The sequence below is a fragment of the Leptonychotes weddellii genome, chromosome 9 (assembly GCF_054177405.1).
Source record: "Leptonychotes weddellii isolate Sample4059 chromosome 9, ASM5417740v2, whole genome shotgun sequence".
In the NCBI taxonomy this organism is placed as follows: Eukaryota; Metazoa; Chordata; class Mammalia; order Carnivora; family Phocidae; genus Leptonychotes; species Leptonychotes weddellii.
In genome coordinates, this window is record NC_138377.1 from 123,170,442 (window position 1) to 123,194,491 (window position 24,050).

The window sequence follows — 24,050 nt, forward strand, 5'->3', positions numbered from 1 at the left end:
AGGCCAGGAGCGCGCGAGCCAGGTCCGCGGGCCGCTGAGCCGCAGGCCATGGAGGACGAGCAGCCCGACAGCTTGGAGGGCTGGGTGCCGGTCCGCGAGGACCTCTTCGCCGAGCCCGAGCGGCACCAGCTGCGCTTCCTCGTGGCCTGGAACGATGCGGAGGGCAAGTTCGCGGTGACCTGTCACGACCGCACGGCGCAGCGGCAGCGGCGCGAGGGGAGCCGGCCCGAGCTCGAGCCGGCCGCGTCCCCTCCCAGCTGGGCAGGCCTGCTGTCTGCCGCCGGGCTCCGCGGCGCGCACCGGCAGCTGGCGGCGCTCTGGCCGCCGCTGGAGAGCTGCTTCCCGCCGCTGCCGCCGGAGCTGGACGCGCGCGCCGGCGGGGCCTGGGGCCTGGGGCTCGGGCTGTGGGCGCTGGTGCGGCCGGCGCGCGCGGGCCTCGGGGACGCGGCGCTGCAGGAGCTGTGCGGGCGCCTGGAGCGCTACCTGGGCGACGCGGCGAGCGGCTGCGGCGGCGCGGCGGTGCGCGACGCCCTCTTCCCGGCCGACGGCGGCGCGCCCGACTGCGAGAGCCTGCGCGACTTCCGGGAGAGGGCCCTGCGCGCGCGGTGGACGGCGGCGGGCGCGCGGCTGCGCCAGGTACGCGCCGGCCCCCTCCCGCCTGGCTCGGCCCGGGCCGCCGCAGGGCTGCGGGCGCGGTGTGGGTGGGCGGGTGTGCAGTGTTCCCGAGAGCCGGGCTGCCGGCGGGCCAGGGGACGGTGGGCGCGGACGGGGCAGGGACAGGTGCCTGTCACCTGTGGGGGAGCTGGGGACGGAGGGGAGGGCGTGCATTCTCCGCCTGGAGCCTGCCCCCGACCCCTTTCTCTGAAGACGCTGGCAGAGGCGGCTGTCCTAACAGGATCTGCCAGAGAATAGCGGAAGCAGAACCGGAAACAGCTGTAGTACATGTGGGAAACAACACAGACTAGATGTAAACACTTCCGGGTTCTGCGAATGCGGGGACGGGAGCAGTGGAGACCACTGCTTTAGAAGATGAAGGGGCCTCTAGGAGAAAGGTTTGGAAAGGTGACGCAGACTCGGTCAGATGGAAAGCCGCCGGGGAGTGAGCTTTATTTATCGATTTGGAATAGCAACAGGAATGCAATTTTAAGCTTAAAAGAGGTCATGGGGGGACGCCGAACAATTCATTGTTGGAGTGATAAACTTACAGAATTTGAGGGGAGGGGGAACGCAAGTTCACAGAAGGGTTTGGGAGAAAAAATACGGCGTGTGCATCCACAATTTACTACGGGTGGCCAAGATTTAGTGCTCTAACACCCTGGACATGTCTTCTAGTTTGCGCATTCTCATTGTAGGCCCTTCTTAATCTGGATGATTTTTCTGTGCATTCTTTTGAGGAAGGGGGGGGTGCGGGAGAAGAATTCAGCCACGTTTCAAAATCTTAAATTACATCTCCTTAAGCTGCATATAGAATGAGCTTTTTAAATTAAAATGGCTTTATAAAAGGAGTTTGTTAGGGGTGTCACACCGTTGAATGATTACAGCAATAACATTCTGCCATGGATATACCATGATTTAATTTAACCATTCTTGTTTTATTGAGCCTTTTGGTTGGAGGACAATAGCATTTTTAAATTTAATCAGTATTTTAAATATTAAAGTTTAGGGCATTAAAGTTTCTTTAGTTTTATTTGTTTGGTATGATCTTATAAATCTGTCCTTACTTGAGCTCTACTTACATTCTGTCTTCTAGGTTCTTCAGGGGCACGATAAAGCCCACACCATGGTAGCACTAATGAATGTTTATCGAGAGGAAGATGAAGCATACCAGGAATTAGTTACTGGGGCAACTATGTTCTTCCAGTATTTGCTGAAGCCATTTAGGGATATGAGAGAAGTTGGAACTTTATGTAAGCTTGGTATTTTGGTATGTTTTCTTTATATTTTTTATTTTATCAAATTTACTATTTGTCACATATTATTTCTTTAGTCCCATTTAAGATTTGGTCTGTGTTTGCACCTTGGGTTCACCCTTCTGTTTGGATGGTAGGATATATATATACTGAATTTATTTTTTAAAAACTAATTTTAAAATGAAGGCATTTTACATTGGGCATCTCTGAATACATTAAGATTTCTGCAGCTTTCCAAGGGTTAAACACGTTCTTTGCTGATGACTTGTTTTTGATGTGATGCTTATTTACTTTAGCCTATTTTCAGCCTCTAAGGACATATGCAGATTTCTAAGAAACAGGATGAAAATATAAATAGCAAGGCCCTGGATCATAATTCAGTAATTTAAGCTTTAGTAAATGTTGCCGTCGCTCTTATTTCCTTGAGCTATGGAACAACCCAGTGACCCTAGTTAGAATAGGCATTCTCCTGTCAATGTTACAAAGGAACCTAGAGCCCAGAGAGGTTAAATAGCTTCCCTGGGTCTCAACCAGCTGGAATCAGAAGACATTAGAGAGATCTCTTGATTTCTGCCCCCCTGCACTGGGCCAGCCTTCCACACAGGTACTCATGGTCCCTGCCAAGCTATCGTACTGTAGAAATTGTATCCTGTTTGCCACTTAAATTTCCAGAGAAAGTTGTTCTGCTCGTTATTCTGAAAGTTTATTATTTGGATAGTCTTTTCTTCCTATGTATTTTTTTTCTTTAACAGCTTCACTGAGATATAATTCACAGACCATACCATTCGCCTGTTTAAGGCGTACAATTCAGTGGTTTTTAGTATATTCATTTGAGCAACTATCACCACTCTCTAGCTCCAGAATGTTTTCATCACCCCCAAAAGAAACCCCATTCCCCCTCCGACCCTAGGTGACCACCAGTTTACTTTCTGCTTCTGGGCATTTCATCTTGTATGGGATCATACAAGATGTGGTCCTTTGTGTCTGGCTCTTTTCGTGTCGTATAACGTTTTCCAGGTCCATCCATGCTGCAGGGTGTACCACAACTTCCTTTCTTTCTATAGTCTTACAGTATTCACTATATGGATATCGCACATTTTACTTAACCACTTAGCAGCTGATGGACATTTGGGTTGTTTCATGGACATTTAGGTTGTTTTCACTTTTTGACTATTAGGAATAATGCTGCTGTGAACATCTGTGTACAAGTTTCTGTGTGGACATATGTTTTCATTTCTCTTGGATGTATATACCTAGCAGTGGAATTGCTGGGTCATGTGGTAACTATATTTAGCCCTTCCAAAGAACCGTGAGACTGTTTTCCAGTGCAAACGTGCCATTTTACGTTCCTTCCAGCAGTAAATGAGGGTTCCGGTTTGTCCACATTGTTGTCAACACTTGTTATTGTCTGTCTTTTTGGTTTTAGCCATCCTAGTGGATGTGAAGTGGCGTCTTGTAGTTTTGATTTACATTATCCTGATGGCTAACCTGTAGGTATTTCTTATATTAATAGCTTTGTAGAAGAATTGGATGCTAAATGACTACTAGCATATGTTGTAATTATCAATGTATAGATTTTACTGTCTTTTAGGTTATTGTATTATTTTTGCCCTTCGGAGAATTACTGTATTGAAAAAGCTTCCTGCCACATCCCTAAAAGAAACTGTAGCAACAGCTAACACTTGAACGCTGTGTACCAGGCCCTGTGCTCAATGTTTAATGACACAGTTGTCCTTTAAACAATTGCGGGTTTTTTCTAAATTTTTTTATTTTTAACGTAATCTCTACACCCAACGTGGGGCTTGAACTCACAACCCCAAGATCAAGAGTCTCACACTCCACCAACTGAGCCAGCCGGGCGCCCCTAAACACTTACATATTAATAGAGAAACATAACTTGAGAGCATTCCTGTCTCGAAAATGTTATTCTAGTAATGCAAAGTGAAAGTAGGTTTTTATTTTTCGTCATGCCCCAGAGTATTCCTTTGTCTTCCAGGTGGTGCCTAGCTTAGAGCCTCATTCATACTCAGTAAGGAATTGCTGAATAAATGAAATTTAATTAACTAAGTAGTAGTAATAAAAGTAGTTGAGGGGCACCTGGGTGGCTCAGTCGGTTGGGCGTCTGCCTTCGGCTCAGGTCATGATCCCAGGGTCCTGGGATCAAGTCCCACATCAGGCTCCCTGCTCAGCAGGGAGTCTGCTTCTCTCTCTGACCCTTCCCCCTCTTGTGCTCTCTCCTCTCTCTCTCTCAAATAAATAAAATCTTAAGAATAAAAGTAGTTGAGGGCGCCTGGGTGGCTCAGTTGGTTGGGCGACTGCCTTCGGCTCAGGTCATGATCCCGGAGTCCTGGGATCGAGTCCCGCATCGGGCCCCCGGCTCAGCGGGGAGCCTGCTTCTCCCTCTGACCCTATCCCCTCTCATGCTATTTCTCTCTCTCTCTCTCTCTCTCAAATAAATAAAAATAAAATCTTTAAAAAAAAAAATAAAAGTAGTTGAAATAATCCATATAACCAATTTCCTTTCAATTTCCTGTGGCTCTGCATTACTATTCTCTCTTACTAATACAATTTTCCCTTCTTTTGTAGAAATCCTTGGATGAGGATGATTTGGGTCCTAAGAGGATAGTTGCCTTGCAGAAGGAAGCCAAAGAATGGACCAGACAGGCTGAAGAAGCTATAGTCTCTATTCAGGACATTACAGTGAATTATTTTAAAGAAACAGTAAAAGCGTTAGCAGGTAACAAAATTCTATACTAAGATGTGCGTCATTTTCATTTTATACAGCAAACATTTGAGTGCCTCTTGACTACGAGGCACTGTGTTTCCCAGGAGCTAGGGATTCAGTGTGAGGATGAGCATTAACAGACACTGTACAGTCTGGTGAGGGGAGAGAGATCTTATGTATTCCTTCAAACACATGAAAGATGGCAGTAGCAGCCGGCCACATGGAGAAGAGAAGTAGGGGGCTCTGAGAGCCACCGAGAGGCACGAGGCTCCTTCACTAGGTCAGTGAAAGCCTCTGGGGAGTGGGCCTGCCCGATCTCTGAAGGGTCAGTGGGAGCTGAGAGAGCATCAAAGTGAGGGAAGAGAGGGGTGCCTGAGTGGCTCAGTCATTAAGCATCTGCCTTCGGCTCAGGTCATGATCCCAGCGTCCTGGGATGGAGCCCCGCATCGGGCTCCCTGCTCTGCGGGAAGCCTGCTTCTCCCTCTCCCACTCCCTCTGCTTGTGTTCCCTCTTGCGCTGTGTCTCTGTCAAATAAATAAATAAAATCTTTAAAAAAAAAAAAAAAAGTGAGGGAAGAGTGTTCCAGGCAGAAGAAACGGCACTCACCAAGTTCTATGGCTGGAGGGAGCTTGGTGAGTGTGAGGAACTTAAGGAAGGCCTGGGGGCTGGAGACAGAAGGGGAAGGGGCACGAGGTGTGAGAGAATGCCGCAGACAGGCAGGTGTGAGTGGGACCGGCGAAGAACTTCTGTCTGATGGAGTAAGTCAGTCATGGTAGATGATGACCCCAAACAGGAAACCTAATGTCTGTCAGTTTGTTAAGTTCCATTCATAAAGTGAAACATCATGTGGCTATGAAGTGTGATTCTCTGTATCTGTTTTTATAAATGGTGAGAGTTCCACGATACAGTAAGTGAAATAAATAAGCTACAAAGAAGAATGATGATTTTGTGGGTTTTTTTTTTTTTTTTAAGATTTTATTCATCTATTTGAGCGAGAGCACAAGCAGGGAGAGGGGCAGAGGGAGAAGCAGACTCCCTGCTGAGCAGGGAGTACAACGTGGAACTCAATACCCAGGACCCTGGGATTGTGACCCGAGCTGAAGGCAGACACTCAACCAACTGGGCCACCCAGGCGCCCCTTATGTGGTTTTTTGTTTATTTTTTGTTTTTGGTTCAAACTGTCTGTCTAGCTTGACGTAGAAACAGTCTCAATGTATATGCACCAAAATGTAAGAAACATCGCCTCAAGTAGATGAGATTCATGATTTATTACTATTTTTTTAAATGAAGTATCTAAAATTTTTTGTAAAGATTTTATTTTTAAGTATTCTCTACACCCAATGTGGGGCTCGAACTCACAACCCCAAGAGCAAGATTCCCACGCTCCACTGACTGAGCCAGCCAGGTTCCCCAAAGTATCTAAAATTTTTATACTGATGTCCATGTATTATTTTTGCGACAATAAAAAATCATTAAAATAAAACAGTTTTTCTTTTAGAAAGGATGTTTTGCAAGTAACGTGGAAGGCAGTAAACAAATAATCAGCTCGGGATAAATTTTTTCCCTTTTTAATGAGTTGTAATCATGTTTTATTAATTACAATCCAACAGGAATGCAGAAACAAATGGAACAGGACAAGAAGAGATTTGGCCAGGCTGCCTGGGCCACAGCAACTCCCAGGTTAGAAAAACTCAAGCTGATGGTAGCCCGAGAGACTCTGCAGCTCATGAGAGCCAGAGAGTTGTGTTTAAATCACAAAAGAGCTGAAATTCAGAGAAAGGTAAGACAAAGATAAATGAAACTTGGATGAAAAAAAAACCACACACACACTTTTAGGGCACGTGGGTAGCTCAGTGGGTTGAGTGTCTGATTCTTGATTTCGGCTCAGGTTGTGATCTCAGAGTCTTGGGATCAAGCCCCATGTCGGGCTCCATGCTGGTCATGGAGCCTGCTTAAGATTCCTTCTCCCTCTGCTTCCTACCCCCACCTCATGCACATGCATGTGCACACACACACGAGAGAGAGAGAGAGAGAGAGAAAGGGAGGGAAAACCCTACATTTGTAGGTAGCACCTTTCTTTTCAAGCACAGTTAAGAGACCTTTCTTGCTTTACTCATTCCAACATCTTTTACTAGCTGAGAATTTAGACTGTGGAAGGTTGGCCATAAAGCTTCCTTTTGGTCAAGATGCTTTTGAAACATTCTGTTGTAAGATGTTCCTGGTAATAACACTGAGCTCAGTACTGAAGTGGGTAATACACTTCAATCAATCAAGCAGTGTTTCAGCACAACTCGAGAGGTCCTTCATCCTAGGATCACAGCCACTTAAATTTCTTCCTGTAATGTTAAGAGTTTGAAGCAGGAAACACTGCAAATGCCTCACTGCCATTGATTTTTCTCTAAACCTAAATGTTTTCATATGTTTCAAGGGTAAGTTAAAGTATTTGTAACAAGCATTGAATAAGGCATTTTTGTTTTGTTACTTAAAATGGAAAAATGTTTCTTCTCTATCCGCTTTCTATTTGGTCCTAAGCAGAGAATAGAAAATTGTCCAAATGTATCTAACATTAGCTTTCAGTGTACTAATTATTTTAACTTGCTCTTACTTTTTTCATGAAAACAAGATGGAAGATCTTCCAGAACAAGAAAAAAATATAGATGTTGTAGATGAATTAGAAATACAGTATTATGAAGTCCAATTAGAACTGTATGAGGTTAAATTCGAGATATTAAAATATGAAGAAATACTGCTTATAACGCAGTTGGACTCAATTAAAAGGCTTATAAAAGGTAAGATTTATATTTAAATGTATATGTTAAAATGTCTAAATCACACCTTCAAGGAAATAGAGGCCACATTATTCTTATAAGTTGGTTAAAACATCTACTGAAATTTCCTCAAGTTTCCTTTTAGCATTTTTGTTATTCCAGTGATATATTCATAGTTAAACACACAACAAAACAAAGAAAGGAAAACGGTTATTCCCAGTTCCATCACCTACAGATATGGAGTGAGAACAGTGTGCTGGGGAGCCTCGTTTGTATACTGATGCACATAAGTAAATAATCAATTTTTAAACCAAAACTGTATATCCTGTCTAGTAACCTCATCTAATACATAATAACCACCTTTCCATTTAAGTAAGAAAAATATCAGACATTTTAATGGCTTCACAGTATTCGATTATACAGATATACCATGATTTTCAGTCTTTCACTATTGCAAACGACAGTGTGGTGAAGAACCTTCCTTTACACATCCTTGCGTGTAGGAGAGATTTTTGTTTTTTTTAATTTATTTATTTGAGCGAGAGCGTGAGAAAGAGCACAAGCAGGGGGAGTAGCAGGCAGAGGGAGAGGGAGAAGCAGACTCCCCGCCGAGCAGGAAGCCTGATCCCAGGACCCTGGCATCATGACCTGAGCTGAAGGCAGACACTTAACCGACTGAACCAGCCAGGTGCCCAAGATTATTTACTTGGAATAAATTTCCAAAGGTGGAATCATTGGGTCACGGACAGTGCAGACTTCGCATGTTCACACATACCTGCTAACGCTACAATAATCATCCGATGCACATTTTTTCCTCACCTCTGTTATCTTCTGATTTCCAAATTCCATACTACATAACGGCCTTCTAGACTGAGGTTGTGCAAAAAGACAGTCGCGGCAGATGATGACTGTTTCCCCACACTTACGCCATTCTTTTAAGTTCTTGCCTACTTGATTGAAAACAATGACATCCTCTACTTTTCACGTATTTAATCACAAGCATGGCAGGCACGATTTTGCATGTTTACTGGCCGTCTGTATTTCTTTTATTAACTGTCTATCCATGGTATTTGCCCATTTTTCTTTGGAATGTTCCCTTTCCATACTGAGGCTATTACTCTATTATCTGTCCTGGGTTGCAAAGAATTTCTCCCTGTCATTTGCTTTTTCTTGCCTTGCAGAAATACTTCATTTTTAGGAAGTCCCATCTGCTTTCTGTGTTTGTTGTTACACCTGGTGAAGTGCTCCTCATCCCCAAACTTATCAACATTTTACTGATGTTTTCTTTCAGTATGTTTGTGATTTAAAAAAAAACACAAAACACTTAGCTCTTTAATCCAGGTTAAATTAATTTTGATGTGAGGTAGGAATCTAACCTACCCCCCAAATTGCTAGGTAGTCCCAGTCACTGATTTTGAAAACATTTTCCCCAAGTGCTTTGACTGGCTTCCTATCTCATATCCAGAATTATTACATTTATTTTTATCTGATTATGCATTATTCTTTTCGCTAGTTCGTGAGTGGCTTCCGGTGCTGGTCCCATATGTTCTTATCATTGTACTTGGATGTACATTTTAGTGTCTGGACAAGTACCTCCCCCTCAGTACTCTGCTTTTCCTGAGGTTTTCTGACTCTTCTCACTCCTTTATTCTTCCAGACGAACTTTAGAATCATTTTGGCAAGTTCCAAACCAAAAAAAATCTGTTTTTTTGGTGAAAAAACAAAAAAAACCCCCCCAAAACCAGAACTCCTTGGAATTTTTATTGGGATTATGCTTAAAATTAGAGATTAATTTGGGGAATCATCTTTGCAATTTTGAATCTTCCCATCCAAGATCATGTATCCTTTTACTCAAGGCTTTTTTCCCCCCTCAGGTTCCTCCAAGCATAATGATTTTCTTCATACTGAATCTAAACATTTAATTTAATCCTAGGTATTCAAAAAACTTTACAGTAATTTCAGGTTATAAGTATTTTACATATTTAGGGGAAAATCCTATTTAAAAAGTTAATCCAGAAAGATGCATGCCAAATCGTTCATAATGTTCTCCTCCAGGAATGGGATTCCAAAGGTTTGGGAAAGGAAGAAGAAAATTCCACTTTCTATTTTATTCAGTTCTGTAGGGCTGGGATTTGTTACAAGCAGCATGTACTTTTAAAAATATGTATGTAATCAAGATTTAATATCTTTAAGGCATCTTAACACCACATTGTTGGTAGAATGTAGGTTGCCTTTCTGGAGGGCCACTGAATGCTGATTATCAAGAGCACTGACATTCATCTTCTAAAGAAGTAGTAAAAATGTACGCAGAGGGGCACCTGGGTGGCTCAGTCATTAAGCGACTGCCTTCGGCTCAGGTCATGATCCCAGGATCCTGGGATCGAGCCCCGCATCGGGCTCCCTGCTCAGCAGGAAGCCTGATTCTCCCTCTCCCACTCCCCCTGCTTGTGTTCCGTCTTTCACTGTGTCTCTCGCTGTCAAATAAATAAACAAAATCTTAAAAAAAAAAAAATGTACACAATTTTATGTTCAGATGTTCATCACCGTGAAATTGATAATAATGGAACCCTGGAATATTCTAACAATACAGAATGCTCAAATTAGATAATACTGAGTTGCCATTAAAATTCTATTTCCAGCACATGGAAAATGTCTTCTTAGTCTGTGTTACTGATAATGTGTGGCTGTGTGTACGTGTACACACACGTTAATTGTGGCTCTCCCTGGGTGGTAGGGTTACAAGTCATCTTTCTTACATTTAAGGTATTTTTATGTGTTATTTTTTTTATACCCAACCATGTTTTAAGAATGTCATCAATATGTTTCTAGATAAAGAGGAGGAAGTTGTCTATTACGACCCGTGTGAAAGTCCAGAGGAGCTGGGAGCCCTGGATGGCGTGCCGGGGCTGCCGGGGGACAGGGCCGTGCAGGTGAGAGAGCTGAGCCAGCAGTACCAGCGTCTGGAGTCCCAGCGGGGCGGGCTCTGCGCCCGGAGAGCCCGTCTCAGGAACAGGCAGGTAGGCGGCCTGCCCGCCCTCTTTCCTTCCCCATCCAGGACAACTCCTATGGAAAATAAAGTATTGAAAATACTTGTATTTTTCAATACAAATATTGAAAGGCAGGCTTTCTGCCAATACGGCGATTAACTTCTTGTGTGTTTATATAGCTATCAGTGGCTACAAATATATTTACATTTTTTTTTTAAAGGATTCTGTTTCTTTTGGGGTCTAAGCATTTACCATAATCTTTAGATTTTGATTAATCCATTCAACAACTGTTTTGTCGAATGCCTGCTGTATACACAGGTATTTTAAAGATCGTGGTAGGTAGAAACGTCTAATAATCAGCTATAGTACATTCTAAAATTTATTCTATTGTAAATTATTGATTATAGAATATTAGAAATAACGAGGCGCCTGGCTGGCTCAGTCAGTGGAGCATGCAACTCTTGATCTTGGGGTTGTGAGTTTGAGGCCCATGTTGGGTGTAGAGAGGACTTAAAAAAATTTTTTTTTAAATCTAAAAAAAGAATATTCAGCTCATATCAATCCTTATATTTGGGAGTGATTTTTTCTTAATTTTTAAAAACTCCATGATTACATAAAAGGTAATATACCAAGAATGATTCAACACAGTTAAAATATAGTTTGTTTGGTTTTTTTTTTTTAAGATTTTTATTTCTTTTTTGAGAGAGACACAGCGAGAGAGGGAACACAAGCAGGGGGAGCGGGAGAGGGAGAAGCAGGCCTCCCGCTGAGCAGGGAGCCCTACGTGGGGCTCGATCCCAGGACACTGGGATCATGACCTGAGCCGAAGGCAGACGCTAAACGACTGAGCCACCCAGGCGCCCTAAACCACAGTTTTTAATATAATTTTCTAGGTATTTGTGGGTTGGATATGGTTGTGTAGGTATGTTCGGAAATGTAATTACTGTTGTAATATTATGGGGAGATGTGTTTAAAACAATCACATGGAAACAGATTCTTAGGACACATGCCATTTCAGCACAGGGGATGCCTGTGTGTCCCCTCGTTTCCACTTGGGGGCTTTGCTTTTCCATCTTTCACGGCACTGAATCAGCTGTAGTCCTTACCACCGGGTGCCGTCGATCCCCGTAAATAGCCTGTCAGCAAGGGCCCCGTGACTGAGGGGAGGCGGGACCCCGGAGCCACGCCAGAAACTCCTGAGAATGAATGCCTCACACGACAGCACACAGTGCCTCCTTCTGCTGAACTGCTCTGCTAGAGCCCACGGTAACACAACGTGCAGGTGACTTGTCTTGTTCCCCCAGGATCAGTGCAAAGAGAATCATCGGCTCCGACTGCAGTTGGCTGAAGACAGTAGGAAACATTTTCATCAGCATCATAGTATCCAGGTGGTAAGTGGTTGAAGAGAACATGTCTTGTTTGCATCACGTGACACACTGGCTTAAATCTGGACAGTGGAACTCCCCTGCCCTGGATGGGGGCAGGCTTGTTCCTGGGGAGCCTGCAGTCCAGCCCTGCAGCCTGCGGAGGGGGCACGGGAGTCGGGCGGGGGCAGGCGCCAGCGTCGGGTCACGGACCCTTTCTTTCTCAAGACTTCTACTTTGAGAAATGTACAAACATATGTTTCTTTAAATATAGAAAAGAGACAAGATGAAAGAAGAGGAGCAAAAGAAAAGAGAATGGATAAACCAGGAACGCAAAAAAACACTCCAGCGGTTGAGAGCATTTAAAGAGGTAAGTTCTAGAAATAGTCACCTCACCTGCATTTTCTGGAGAAATAAATGAAGATCACCCATGCTGGGAGAAGAGTGTCAAGTATTACGAACAGATTATTTGGAACACAAAATGTTCCCCAAACGCCATTATTTTTAGTGTAGAAATAAAAAACAAAAATATTAGAATATTTTTTAAAAGATTTTTATTTATTTGAGAGAGAGTGAGCGAGCACACACACACAACTGGAGGGAGGGGCAGAGGGAAAGGGTGGAGCGGCCCCCCGCTGAGCAGGGAGCCCGATGCGGGGCTCGATCCCAGGACCCTGAGATCACGACCTGAGCCGAAGGCAGACGCTTAACGACTGAGCCACCCAGGCGCCCCGAAAATATTAGAATATTAAGCAGTTTTTGACGCTGCTGTGCACCAGGGTTCTTGCTCTCCCCTCCTGCCCCAGTGGTGTGGACTCTGCCCACCGTGGTGTTGCCCAGCCAGAAAAATTGAGAACAGGTAAACTGGCCTCAACTTTAACTCGCTTTTTCCTCACTTGTAATAAAGAATTCTCTAAAATGCAGTCAAGAGAGCATAGTGACACAGTAAAGTGCTCTGTGAAAAGCTGAATAGGTTTAAAAGGAAAGTAAATAGCTACTTATTTAAAAACAGTGTTAAACATTGTTTAATATAAACGGATAAAACATAAATCCGTCCTCATCACACATCTACAACACACACCTTCACAAAGACCCAAGTCTGTAGCTGCCCCCAAAAGGAGAGCTCACCCGCACCCAGACAAAATTCTCGAATAAGGTACTGAAGGTGTGCTGGGATGCCAACAAGAAAAGGGACCACTGGAGTGATAAATCAGGACACACTGACTTCAACTTGTTTCTGATGTGCTTACTACTCTGATCATTAATGAGCACCTACTGTATACCGGCCCAGTGCTAACATGTACATTCATTCTCATTTACTTCTTAACCCTGCGGCCCCGAGCGGCTACACTTGGCTTAGGCTTATATGCCTTCTCCTACCCGAGCAGCACATCAGAATCAGCTGGGGAGCTTCTGAAAGTCACGAATGCCCAGACCGCACCTCTGGAAGTGGGAAGACCGAGGAGGAGGGATGCCGTGTAAAAACCAGATGAAAACCAAGCAAATGTGTGCAGGACGACCGGTCGGTCAGCTCTTACTGGATGGTGCTGGTGAATGGGGTGCAGTCAGGATGGAGGACGGATCTGGGGGTGCAAGGCCGGCTCTTTAGCCTCAAACTGGCTGATCAATGACCACTTTTCACATGTGGAGATGGGAGGCGTAGACTGATGGAGGGTGACCGGACCTACGCTCTCAACAGACTGGAACAGGGAGTGAAAATATCAAACCCACTGACCTCACGTTGGTGTAAAGTGCAGGTTTTTTGGTCCTTGGAGGTGCATCCTTCTCCAGAGGGTGGTGGACAGGGGTGCAGAGTGCGTGGGGTCTCAACGCAGGGGAAAGAAGCTTGAGCATTTAGTTCCCTTCAGCCTTCCACCAGTCACTGTGGTGAAGCTGCGGGAAAGCCCGTGCGTTTGTAAGATGCACAAACGGAAGCCGCTTCCGGAATGAGGGGGTCCCATGTTTGCCAAGAAGCGCCCCCTCACTGGGGACAAAGCCAACTCGAGCACATTTGGAAGGAAGGAAGTAGGAGCAGAACACCGGAAGTGAATCATGCGATACGTGATACTTGCTGAGCCCAGACAGGCTGTTTTTAAATATCTGAGGGGCTGCTAGGAAGTCAAGGGCTGAATTGGTCTTGGGTGAGCCCCGGGGAGACAGACTTCCCAGCAACGTAAGGCAGAACTCAACCGGCCAGAGTCACAGCGACTTGCAGCCGCAGGGATGCCGAGGAAGGGGTCCTGCGGGGTTGGGCATCCCTGCCATCAGGATGGTTGGGCGACCCCTGGAGTCTGGCCTGGAGTTTCCGGGACCCCGGTTCTGTCTATGTCACATAGTCACTACATGATAGCGACTGACTGCATTGGTGAGGTCTGGGTCTTGCTGCCAGCGCTTTCCTGTTTGCCGTGGGAAGACTTAGAGAAATGCGGGAGGGAGACTGTGCAGGGGTCAGACCCCCCAGGAAGGCGAGGCAAGTGAAGTTTTTGGTATCCTAGCGCATATGAAAGTGATGTTTATACTATACTGTCATCTGTTAAGTGTGTAAAGCACCATGTACATACCTTCATTTAAAAGTACCTCACTGCTCAAAATGCAATCGTCTGAGCCTTCAGCTAGTGGTAGTCTTTCTGCCGGTGGAGGGTCTTGCCTCCAGGTCACTGGCGGCTCAGGGTGGTGGCCGCTGAAGGTGGGCTGTGGCCGTTTCCTAGAACAAGACCATGATGAAGTTGACTGTCTTACACGGGCACAGTTTGGGTGTCCCAAAACAGTTGTTCGTTGTTAAAGATTGTATTTATCTGGAGAGAGCACGAGAGCACAAGTTGTGGAGAGGGAGAAGCAGACTCCCCGCTGAGCAGGGAGCCCAATGCAGGGCTCGATCCCAGGACCCTGGGATCATGACCTGAGCCGAAGGCAGACACTTAACCAACTGAGCCACCCAGGCGCCCCTCCCAAAACAAATGTAATAGTAACATCAAAGATCACTGATCACATATCACCATAACAAACGTAATGATGAAAACATGTGAAATGTTGCAAGAATTGCCAAAATGTGATACAGAGACATGAAGTGAGCAAATGCTGTTGGAAAAATGGCCCCGATAGACTTGTCTGACACAGGGATGCCACATACCTTCAATTTATAAAAAAATGCAATATTTGCAAAGTGAACTAAAGCAAAGTGCAATAAGATAAGGTATGCCTGACTCTGTTTTATCATGAATTACACTTGCGGTATATTACTACTAAGTTTACATTAGTATTATCACATTACATACAGCCTCTGCCAGTTTTTTCCCACCTTAAATTACATTTTTGAAATGTATTCATGTTAATATATATAAGTCTAGGTCATTCTAATGGCTACGTAGTATTTACATTTTATGTGTTTCATTGGCTAGTTAATGCCTTCATTAGGGACCACCCTCCCACCACTCAAGATTCGTTTTTTTGGTAAGGTTATGTTTTTCTTTATCAAAGTTAATACCCGAGAGACCAGAATGTTTTAAATTTATATTTTTAGGGGCACCTGGGTGGCTCAGTCAGTTAAGCGTCTGCCTTCAGCTCAGGTCACGATCCTGGGGTGCTGGGATCCCTGCGTTGGGCTCTCTGCTCAGCGGGGAACCTGCTTCTCCCTCTGTCGCTCCCCCTGCTGTGCTCTCTAGACCTCTCAAATAAATAAAATTTAAAAAAAATAAATCTACATTTTTAAATTATAAAATCTACTCTAAACCTAAAAATAAGAGCAGAGACATGTTACACCTGTCACTTTGAGGTCCACTCGGGGGGAATTTTTCATACAGCTGTTGTTTTACATGGTTATAAATGTAACACTGTATCATCTGTATTTTTTAAGAATGTTTCACCAACTTTGTGTACTGTTTGATTTTTCGTTGCTTCCTAATATTTTAAATAGATTCACCATCATTTTCTCAGCTAACTTCCAACTGTTACTTCGAGTCTTATTTTTATACTAAAACTGAATGTTTTCATATATGTACATATTTTCATATATTTATTTTATTGCAGAGGAAGCATTATATATCAAAGGAATACTTATTCCCTAGGAATAGATTTAGGAGCAAGGGTGGCTGTCCAGAGTGAGAAGGAGCCACGTTGCAAATGAGAACCATCCATGCAGAGGCGGGTTGGCGTTTACTTACAGCACGTTTCCGCATTCTGGGCGTTCTGACGGTTTGCAGTGTGGCAAGTTTCTCACAGCAGTGTTTCCTTTTCAGAGATGTCCAGGTGGGTCTGTACTAAAGACCCCTTGCTCAGAACCTGCAGCTCCATGCCTGCCACGTGGGCCTCCCCCGCAGACCTCTCCGCCGGCCGCCGGAAGCCATCCGTCCTCTGGGGAGGCCCGAAGCGTGCCCCTCTCTGAAGTCAGTAATGCGCAAACCCCCGAGGATCCGCACGGCTCTGGAAATACTGTCCAGAGCTCTGTTGCTGTTGGTGATCAAACACACTGCAGATCTAGTGAGGAGGTGTCACCGCCGCCTCCCCCTCCCCCGCCGCCGCCCCCTCCCCCGCCGCCCTTCCCTGCTCGGCCCTTTGCTTTTTCTCCGTCCACGAATCGCCAGAACTTACACTTGAGGACTCTAGTAACAGCCGATGAGCCACGTCCCCTGGTGTGCGAATCGTCCGAGCCGTCCGCTGGAAGAGCGCATTATTCCTCAGCCGGTTTCGAAGTCCCAGGTAACTGCTGGGGTTCTGTGCCCGCTCAGTTCTCGAGTGGCTGGCTGGAGCATTCTCGCTGTAGGAGCAGTCACCCTCAAATCAGAATCTTTTGCAGAATTCCCTATAGTCTTAAAATTCTCCAGCATTGGCTGCCTTAAGTTATCGCTCTCTTATTGCAGAGTTAGCACAGGCTGAATCTGAGTTTGCTAAACGCTAACACTAACTCATCTTGAGGAAACAATCTCTGTACATTTAATGGTCCCACGACTTGGGGTCGCTGTTAAAGAATCCCCCGTTTCAGGTTCTTAAGACACGAGTATGCGTTTGATTTCTGCCACTGGGATTTTTCTCGGTATTGCTTAAGCCTACTGTTGCATCTCTGAGTTATTTACAGAATTTAGTTGCTGCATCTTAAGCTAAACATTGGTTGGGAATTATTGTCGAGGAACATTAGAATACAGAAGGCTGTTCTTACAGACTGGTAGACTGAGAATCCATATTTTGGAAGATCTTTCTAAAATGAAGTGGTCAAAAAAACCAGCAGACCCCATTTTGCCTTTGCAAGTACAATACACTGAATACACATGAATATTCTTTGCTGAACGAGGGCTGTCACTCTGACTTGTAGTTCTAATTATGGCTGATACGTTGACTCTTGGGGAGACTGGCTTAAATCCCTCTGCCCAGACTCAGAGCCTGCTGCTTTGGGCAGGGGGGAGAGGGTTAGATAAATCCCAGAATTCTGTGGGCCTCTGTTACAAAGACTGTGTCCGAGCGCCTCCACTGAGGATGGGCAAGGCTGCTGCAGTAGGCAGTGTGGACCATCTAAACGGAACCGTTCCAAACTGTGGTTCCAGTGATTCTGAATTCACAGTCTCACCGTACCCAGAAGCAGGTACAAATGAAAATGGCCACACTCTTAGATGGAGACCAACCGGCCCATCTGCATGGGGTTTGCAACAACATAGTGTGAATGAGGAGCAAGAGCATGCACGCCTCGGCCTGCAGTTTGGGTGTGGGCAGACCTCGGGCGGGGGCGCTCATCCCAGCTCAGGGCTAACGCACACGCGGTGTCGGGAGGCCCTACTCAGCACACGCATAGCGCCTCATTTCACTGCAAAGAATCAGAAGATGTGACTTAACCCCTGAAAATGCCCCAGAGTGTGACACTTGGTCTTCTTACTCCTGGAAGGGAACTATCATGGATTTAAATCTAAAATGAAATAGTATTTTGTCAGTCCTCGCCTGGCTTCTCCATCCCAAACCAGGAACTCCTCCTCCTTCTGCAGGACACCCCCCCCCACCAGATCTCTACATTAGGGGCCACAGCCCCGCCCCCATCTCCAGCAGGCGGTCACGGATTTTACCCCCTCGGGGGTCTCAAGGTGCCTGAGTAAAAATGGCTTCTCCTCACCAAGGCCTTGAGACTCTGATCTCATTTGTGTTTTGACAGCATTTCGCACGCTCCCAGGTAGAAGCTGCCCGTTGGCTCAGGTAACTCCCGAGGGGGGGGGAACGAAGGCGGTGCGTGCGGAGAGGTCCCAGCGCCGCCTCCTCCAGGCTCACTGTCATGGATGAGCTTCCGTTCAGCCTCTGTGTGCAAACCTCCTCCTGTCACTGTCACAGAACGAGTCACCACTGACACACCCAAGAGTGAAGTCAGAGAAACACGGCGGGTGCCCGGTAGGAAACGATTTTCTGAAGAGTAGGAAGCAGACTGGAGGAGATACAATTTCCAGAGCCTGCGTGCCGCTGTCCCGCACACTGGGTCAGATTATCCGTAGCCCAGGGATCCCCCAGGCTTCAGGAGCACACAGATAACCTCGGTGTCTTGAAAACAGCCGTTGTGAGGACACGTGTGCGTGACCGTGCCTCCGAGCTGCTGCGGCTTCGAGGACGGGGCGGCCAGGGGTTGGCAGGAGGGATGACCCTGCGCTCACACGGAGCCTGGGCTTGGCCTTCCTGGCCGGTAATCGAAGCATCTGTGTAATGGAACGACGATGTGCTGAAATTGCGTTATTGACTGGTGTGTGACTGAGCGTCCTGGCATCTTGGGCGGAGACAGTACGGTTTCCTGATCGGACCTGCTCTGTCTGCTCCATTTCAGGATCCATGGATGAAGTGTTGGCCTCCCGGAGGAGGGGCACAAGCCCTCTGCAGAGGGTGGACGCGCCCGCTCTGACCCCTCCCCACGCCTCCTTCAACGAGCAGCTTCTGGCCGCCATACGGCGGGGGGTCAAGCTGAAGAAAGTTCACTCCGGCCTCGGCCTGAGCCCCAGCAACAAGCCAACCAGCGACCTGGAGAGAAGTATCAAGGCGGCACTCCAAAGAATCAAGAGAGTGTCCGCCGACTCGGAGGAGGAGGAGGACAGCGAGGAGCAGGGTCCCGGCGACGAGTGGGACCGCTGAGCCCTCTCCACCGCGGCGGGCTCCCTGCGCTTGAATGAGGTGCCGCAGGCCCAGACCTGTGCTCGAGAAGTCTGTGAACAGGGCCGCCAGCCACATGACAGCCCGAGAGCCGAGCAGGGCCTGGCGTGAGGTTTGCAGCTTTTCTGGAATGCCGTGGCTCTTGCAATCAGGGCAGGAGGTCGAGGGGTGGTGACTTCCACACGCCAAACTGGAGTTGGGATCTAGGAACCCACGTTATTACTGGCCTAAGAGAATAGCATTTATTTTTCACCAAGGATTATCTAGAATCATTCCCTTATTCCGAAAAGAAGTTGCTAGCACTATGGTAAGGACGCCGTTCAGCTACTGACTGGGTCTTCCTGTTTGTGTGGAGTAGTGGTCTCCTCCCATCGGAGGGCTGGAATGTGAACACGATTTTAGCAAGAAGCAGAACAAGCTGCTTACAGCCTGGAAATAGTTTAACTATTTTAAATAAAATATATTTTATGTATCAAGCGCTATATAAACTCATAATAAAGAACTATTTACAAAGGATCAGTGTCACTCATGAGGACAGGAAACGTAATATCCGAACACAGCTGTCCCTGCCTGGCGGGGGCAGGGGTGGTTTAAAGTTTTTAACGAGATTTCAGATATTTGTTTAAGCAGTTACTAAGGGTGGGGGAATAATGTTCCCCTCAGGATCTGAAGTCTCATGTTGGGACCTTTCCTCCTTGCTTTGTGTTGAATTCAGGAAGGGGAAGGGGTCAACACAAGGCAGTGTGCTCATTTCTCAGACTGTCCAGAGTACCCCCACTAACCTCAGAAGCCTCACCCTTGCCCTGGCCATCCTGGGTTTCCACAGAACGAGATGCATCGACCTTCCTTTGTTTCCAAAGAAAAGTTATTTACCAAAACCCCTCCCACTTCCAGATTCTTCTTAACTAATACATCCTCATAGAGTCAGGCCTGAGGGGCCTCCGCTGGGGGGGATTGGGCACCTTCTTCGGCAGCTGCAGCCTCGACCTCCATGTGTGGCCACTGTCAGGTCGCCCACAGGTCTGTCCCGTGTCCTGCCTTCCCCGACCTCAAGAGGGGCCAACCCGAATCCAGCTCCAGTGCGTGAATGTGTGCGCTCTGCACTCACAGCCCAGGCTCTGCTGCTCCCGCTCCGGCCACACAGGGACGCTGGCCGCCAGCCACCTGCTGGCCCTCAGTCCCAAACCCGAGGCAAATCCTCAGGCCTCCTGCCCCAGCACACACAGGCCAAGCTTAGCACGTTTCTCTGGAAAGAAACTGGTATTTTAAAAAATGGCAAAGCCAAAGCTTTGCTGGACTTCCCTATGCTTACTTTGCAGTTTGGTATTGTTTTTATTTTAATCATTGTAATTTCACTACCTTGAGACTTACTCAAGCATGGATAATTCTCAGAATCTGCTTTGTAAGGGCTGCCAAAGACAAGAAGCCTTCGGAAATAGGATCCTTTTCCAAAGAGAGTTCTCCCAGTTAAACCTCCTCACCAGACTGTGCTCTGTGCATCAAAACTTCCCTTTCTCTGGAGCCTCCTCCCCCTCATTTCCCCCTTCGCCCCCTTCTTCCAGCCAAGTGTTGAATTCAGCCCAGACTCTGGCCTCAGGGAATTCAGAGCCAAGGAGAGGGACGAGCGTTCCCTCCCATTGCCTAACTTCCAATGTCCCAACCTGCTCTCCCTGCACCCCCGTCACTCTCCACCTGCCTTCCCAGCTCCCCAGCCCCTCAGCGGCCCGCAGGGGACTGGAGACCGAGTCCTTGAGTCCTCAGGGACCTCGCTGCTGTCCCCTGGGCAGCCCTGCCCCTCCTGCAGTTTGTACTCGGCACCAAGTTGCCCCAGCTGAAGCCCAAGTGCCTGGGATGCCCCCTGCCTCCTCATCCCGGCAAATGCACACCCATCCTTCAGTGCCAGCCCCATGTGTCTTCCTGCGCCTCCCCTCGGGCCACGGCGCCTTGTCCCTGACACCACCCACGCTGCCTCCCCACCCGCAGCCCTGGCCACAAGCGCAGCCCACCGAGGCCATGTTTTCTACCTGGGACGGGCCCTCTGGCCAAAGCTGGTCCAGGATAGTGGTCCACACGGGCAGCATCCTTGGGGGTGTCCTACAGGGGAAAAAAGAGGAGCTGAGCCAATCGGACTTACCTGCTCACGCGTTCATTCGCTCCCTCTCCAGGATTTGAGCAGGGGAATCAAGCACGTGGTAGCAGGGGCTAGGATCAAGAGGTTTTCCATTCACGACCACCCACAGGAAACTGTGTAGGCGAAAGAACTTACACAGCGGAGCTTCGCGAGTCTTAGGTATGTAAACTCACGGGAGGAGCATACTGGTTTTCTGCTGCGGCCATAACAAACCGCCACAAACCAGAGACGTCCCACAGATCGTCGTCTTACCGTTCTATAGGTCCCAAGTCTGCGCGGGCCCCATGGGGCTGACCTCAGGGTGTCAGTGGGGCCGTGTTCCTTTCCGGAGGCTCGAGAGGAGAGCCTGTTTCCCTGCCCCTTCCCGTTTCTAGAGGCCACCTGCGTTCACTGGCGGGGGTCTTTGTTTCTCTCCGAAGCCAGTGGTCACCCATCTCTCGGGCTCTCCTTCCAGCATCGTGTCTCCTTCTGACCCCAGCCAGGGAAGTGCTCTGTGTTGAAGAACTCATGTGATTAGACTGGGCCCCCCGCCTCCCAGATAATCCAGGATCATCTCCCCACCTGGAGTTCTGCAACCTGAGTCACAGCTGCAAGGTTCCTGCTGCCACATAAGGTCACGAATTCCCAGGTTCCAGGGATTGGGACGTGGGCAGCTTTGGGGAGACACCGTCCCGTCCAGCACAAGGAGCTTGCTGGTATGCACACGGCCAGGCCCGGTCTGCAGAGGTGCTAATCGGGGAAGTTTTTCTGGGATGGCCTGGAAACGCCAGGTAGACCCCCCCTTCGAAGACCGCCTGCACACACAGGCAGACTCCCGCCTCGGGGCTGTGGTGAGGGAAACGTGAGGCAGGCATAGTTAGGGTCACTGCGGGCTCCTTCCCAGGGCAGGGGCCCTGAAGCCTAACGTCTCACAGGTCTGAGGATCTTCAGAGTGGCCTGGGGTCCCCCAGTTGTGAAGAAGTTGGCTGTGCTCCGGCCCCCGTTCTGGGCCCCATAGACCCCCCCCCATCAGCCGCGTTCCGATAGCACCGGAACATACCGTCTCACCTCGCCCCTGGAGGTACACACCTGTGGAAGCTCTGGGACTCTCACCTTTGCGTTCCCAGGCCGGCAGAGCGGAAGGGTTCCAGCCAGGGGAGGACGAACAGGAGGAGAACAGCAAGGCCGGGCAGGGGAGGCCTTGAGAGAGTGGGGGGGCGGCCAGAACCTGAGGTCTCGGCCTTGGGAAGAGGCCTCTGGGCAGCTTCACATAAGAGGAACCAGAGGGTGGAGGAGCTCCGGGACAATGGAGGCCAGGAGCAGCCAGGGGTGGTCTGTCTGCCGAGTGTGGCAGGGCTGAAGAGACTGGACAGCCCGAGAGAGGACCCCAACATCACGAGTTGCTGCACAGGCAGCAAAGATGGGCCAGCGCAGAGGAGAGGGCGGCGGCACTGGAGGATGGGAGCTGAACTGGGGGGGAGGGGCATTGGGACCCAAGCTGGGGGCATGGGTGGCTGCGGATGGAATCAACCATGGAGATCCTGAAACAGTTGGGGGACAGAGTGTCAAGGGAAGGTGGCCCAGGCCGGATCCTTGGAGATTCCAACACTCCAAAGCAGGAGGAGGAGTGGAAGGAGGAGGGATAGTCAGAAGTAAGACAGGACTGGGAAGGAAAACTTTGGAGTCTTGGGAGGATTATTTCAAGAGCCAGGTCAACTTGGCCAAATGCCCTAGAGAGGTAAAAGGCAGGACCCGATGTGGTGTGAGGAGGCCCCTCGGGGAGGTGGCTCTAGCAGCGGGCAGGGTCACAGGCTAACCCACAAGGTGGCTCAGGGCCTGCAGCAAACAAGCAGGCATTGGTGGCCAGAGAACCCCTTCCACTCAGCAGTGAGCTCCTGCGCCAACGCAGCTGGCCTATCCAGCAGTCCCTTCAAATTCAGTCACCCTCCATCTGAAACCTTTGCTGTCAAACAGGACGGCCGCAGAGAGACCTCCGGAGCACAGGAACACCTGAGAAATTCTCGTACTCCCAAGCACGCGAGCAGGACACAGAGGGAGCCGAGTGGGAGACAGAGCAGGGCAGGGGCAGGAACAGAGAACACCTCAGCAGGCAGAACACCTCAGAGACTTCCCACAGAAGTCTCCTTCTGATCCCAGCCAGGAAAGTGCTCTGTGTTGAAGAACTCATGTGATTAGACTGGGCCCCCCGCCTCCCAGATAATCCAGGATCATCTCCCCACCTCAGCAGGCACTAGACCTCTCCTCCCAAAACCTTGAAAGATATGTAAGCCCCCCCCAGAACCTCTGAAGACTCACACTGGAGAGAAGGCGGTCCCAGAATTGACCAAGACCAAATTGCATGGGCCCGGTAGAATGGGGACTCAAAACAGAAATTAACTTGAATGAGGGGTAAAGAGAGAAGGTCTTATTTCTTCCACTCCTAAGCTGTGGGTTGAGATTCACACCTCCTATATGTGTTTGGGAAGAGTTGGTTCTCTGCCTGACGCAAACTTTGTCATGTGAGTATCCAAACAGCTCTGGAAAAATCTTTTCTCGTAGAATGAGTCTTTGAGATTAACTTTCCCCACAACAGCCAGGAACACAAGCATACACTCTGCTGCCTTCCTCTCAGAACATTAGACCTGCAGAAGAAACATGCCTCTTGGGTTGAGAATAACTCTGGTATTGGCCCCATCAAGGCAAAATGTCACCACCTGAAGGGCAGGTGTTCCCTAAGCATACCCAAGCATGGGGTTGCCCCAAAGCAGGAACTGGAAATGTTGGCATACTAAAAAACTCTCATTCTGTTTCACCAAAAGCACACGGACCTCAACCCACACTGCCATCCTTACTTTGGCTCAGGAAGCAACCCCAGAGAGCATCAACCTACCCTTGGGGAGATCAAGAGCTTCCAAAATACCTTCTTAAGACACAAAGGATTTTTGAAATCCTGAAAGATTTTTGTTGACTTAAAAACAGACACAAACATTTTACTGAACTATGTATTTCTACATAAACAACTGTTACAACAAAATCAGGTAAAATTCACAAAGGTATACAAGTCTTCAAAGGGACGTATTTT

The 24,050-nt window shown here is 47.9% G+C and overlaps 1 protein-coding gene and 1 long non-coding RNA gene across 5 annotated transcripts; one reads left to right on the forward strand and one right to left on the reverse strand.

The window, feature by feature from the left end:
* Positions 1–48: 48 nt before the first annotated feature.
* Positions 49–19,372, forward strand: WHAMM (WASP homolog associated with actin, golgi membranes and microtubules). 4 transcript variants are annotated; one of them, XM_081831754.1, is made up of 10 exons: positions 49–636; positions 1,751–1,924; positions 4,497–4,647; positions 6,246–6,415; positions 7,259–7,424; positions 10,233–10,420; positions 11,695–11,781; positions 12,029–12,124; positions 15,990–16,449; positions 18,539–19,372. In XM_081831754.1, exons 1-10 carry the CDS (start codon positions 49–51, stop codon positions 18,838–18,840), a joined length of 2,382 nt encoding a protein of 793 aa, XP_081687880.1. In that variant the 3' UTR covers positions 18,841–19,372. The 4 variants fall into 4 exon arrangements, with proteins under 4 accessions (XP_081687880.1, XP_081687881.1, XP_081687884.1 ...); XM_081831755.1 differs by having other exon boundaries at positions 10,233–10,333; XM_081831758.1 differs by having other exon boundaries at positions 15,990–16,453; positions 17,726–18,728.
* On the reverse strand, positions 11,021–16,048 carry LOC145723605 (uncharacterized). Its single transcript, XR_014148853.1, has 2 exons — positions 15,915–16,048; positions 11,021–14,458 (listed from the first exon to the last, which is right to left on the reverse strand). It is a non-coding gene; the product is annotated as an uncharacterized LOC145723605 (long non-coding RNA).
* Positions 19,373–24,050: the final 4,678 nt, after the last annotated feature.

Bases quoted from the DNA above. Each gene is read 5' to 3' on its own strand.
- WHAMM (XM_081831754.1), top strand. From the start codon at position 49: ATGGAGGACGAGCAGCCCGACAGCTTGGAGGGCTGGGTGCCGGTCCGC. The intron at 1,925-4,496 runs GTATGTTTTCTT...CTTCTTTTGTAG, and splicing joins TATGTAAGCTTGGTATTTTG to AAATCCTTGGATGAGGATGA. The intron at 11,782-12,028 runs GTAAGTGGTTGA...CTTTAAATATAG, and splicing joins AGCATCATAGTATCCAGGTG to AAAAGAGACAAGATGAAAGA.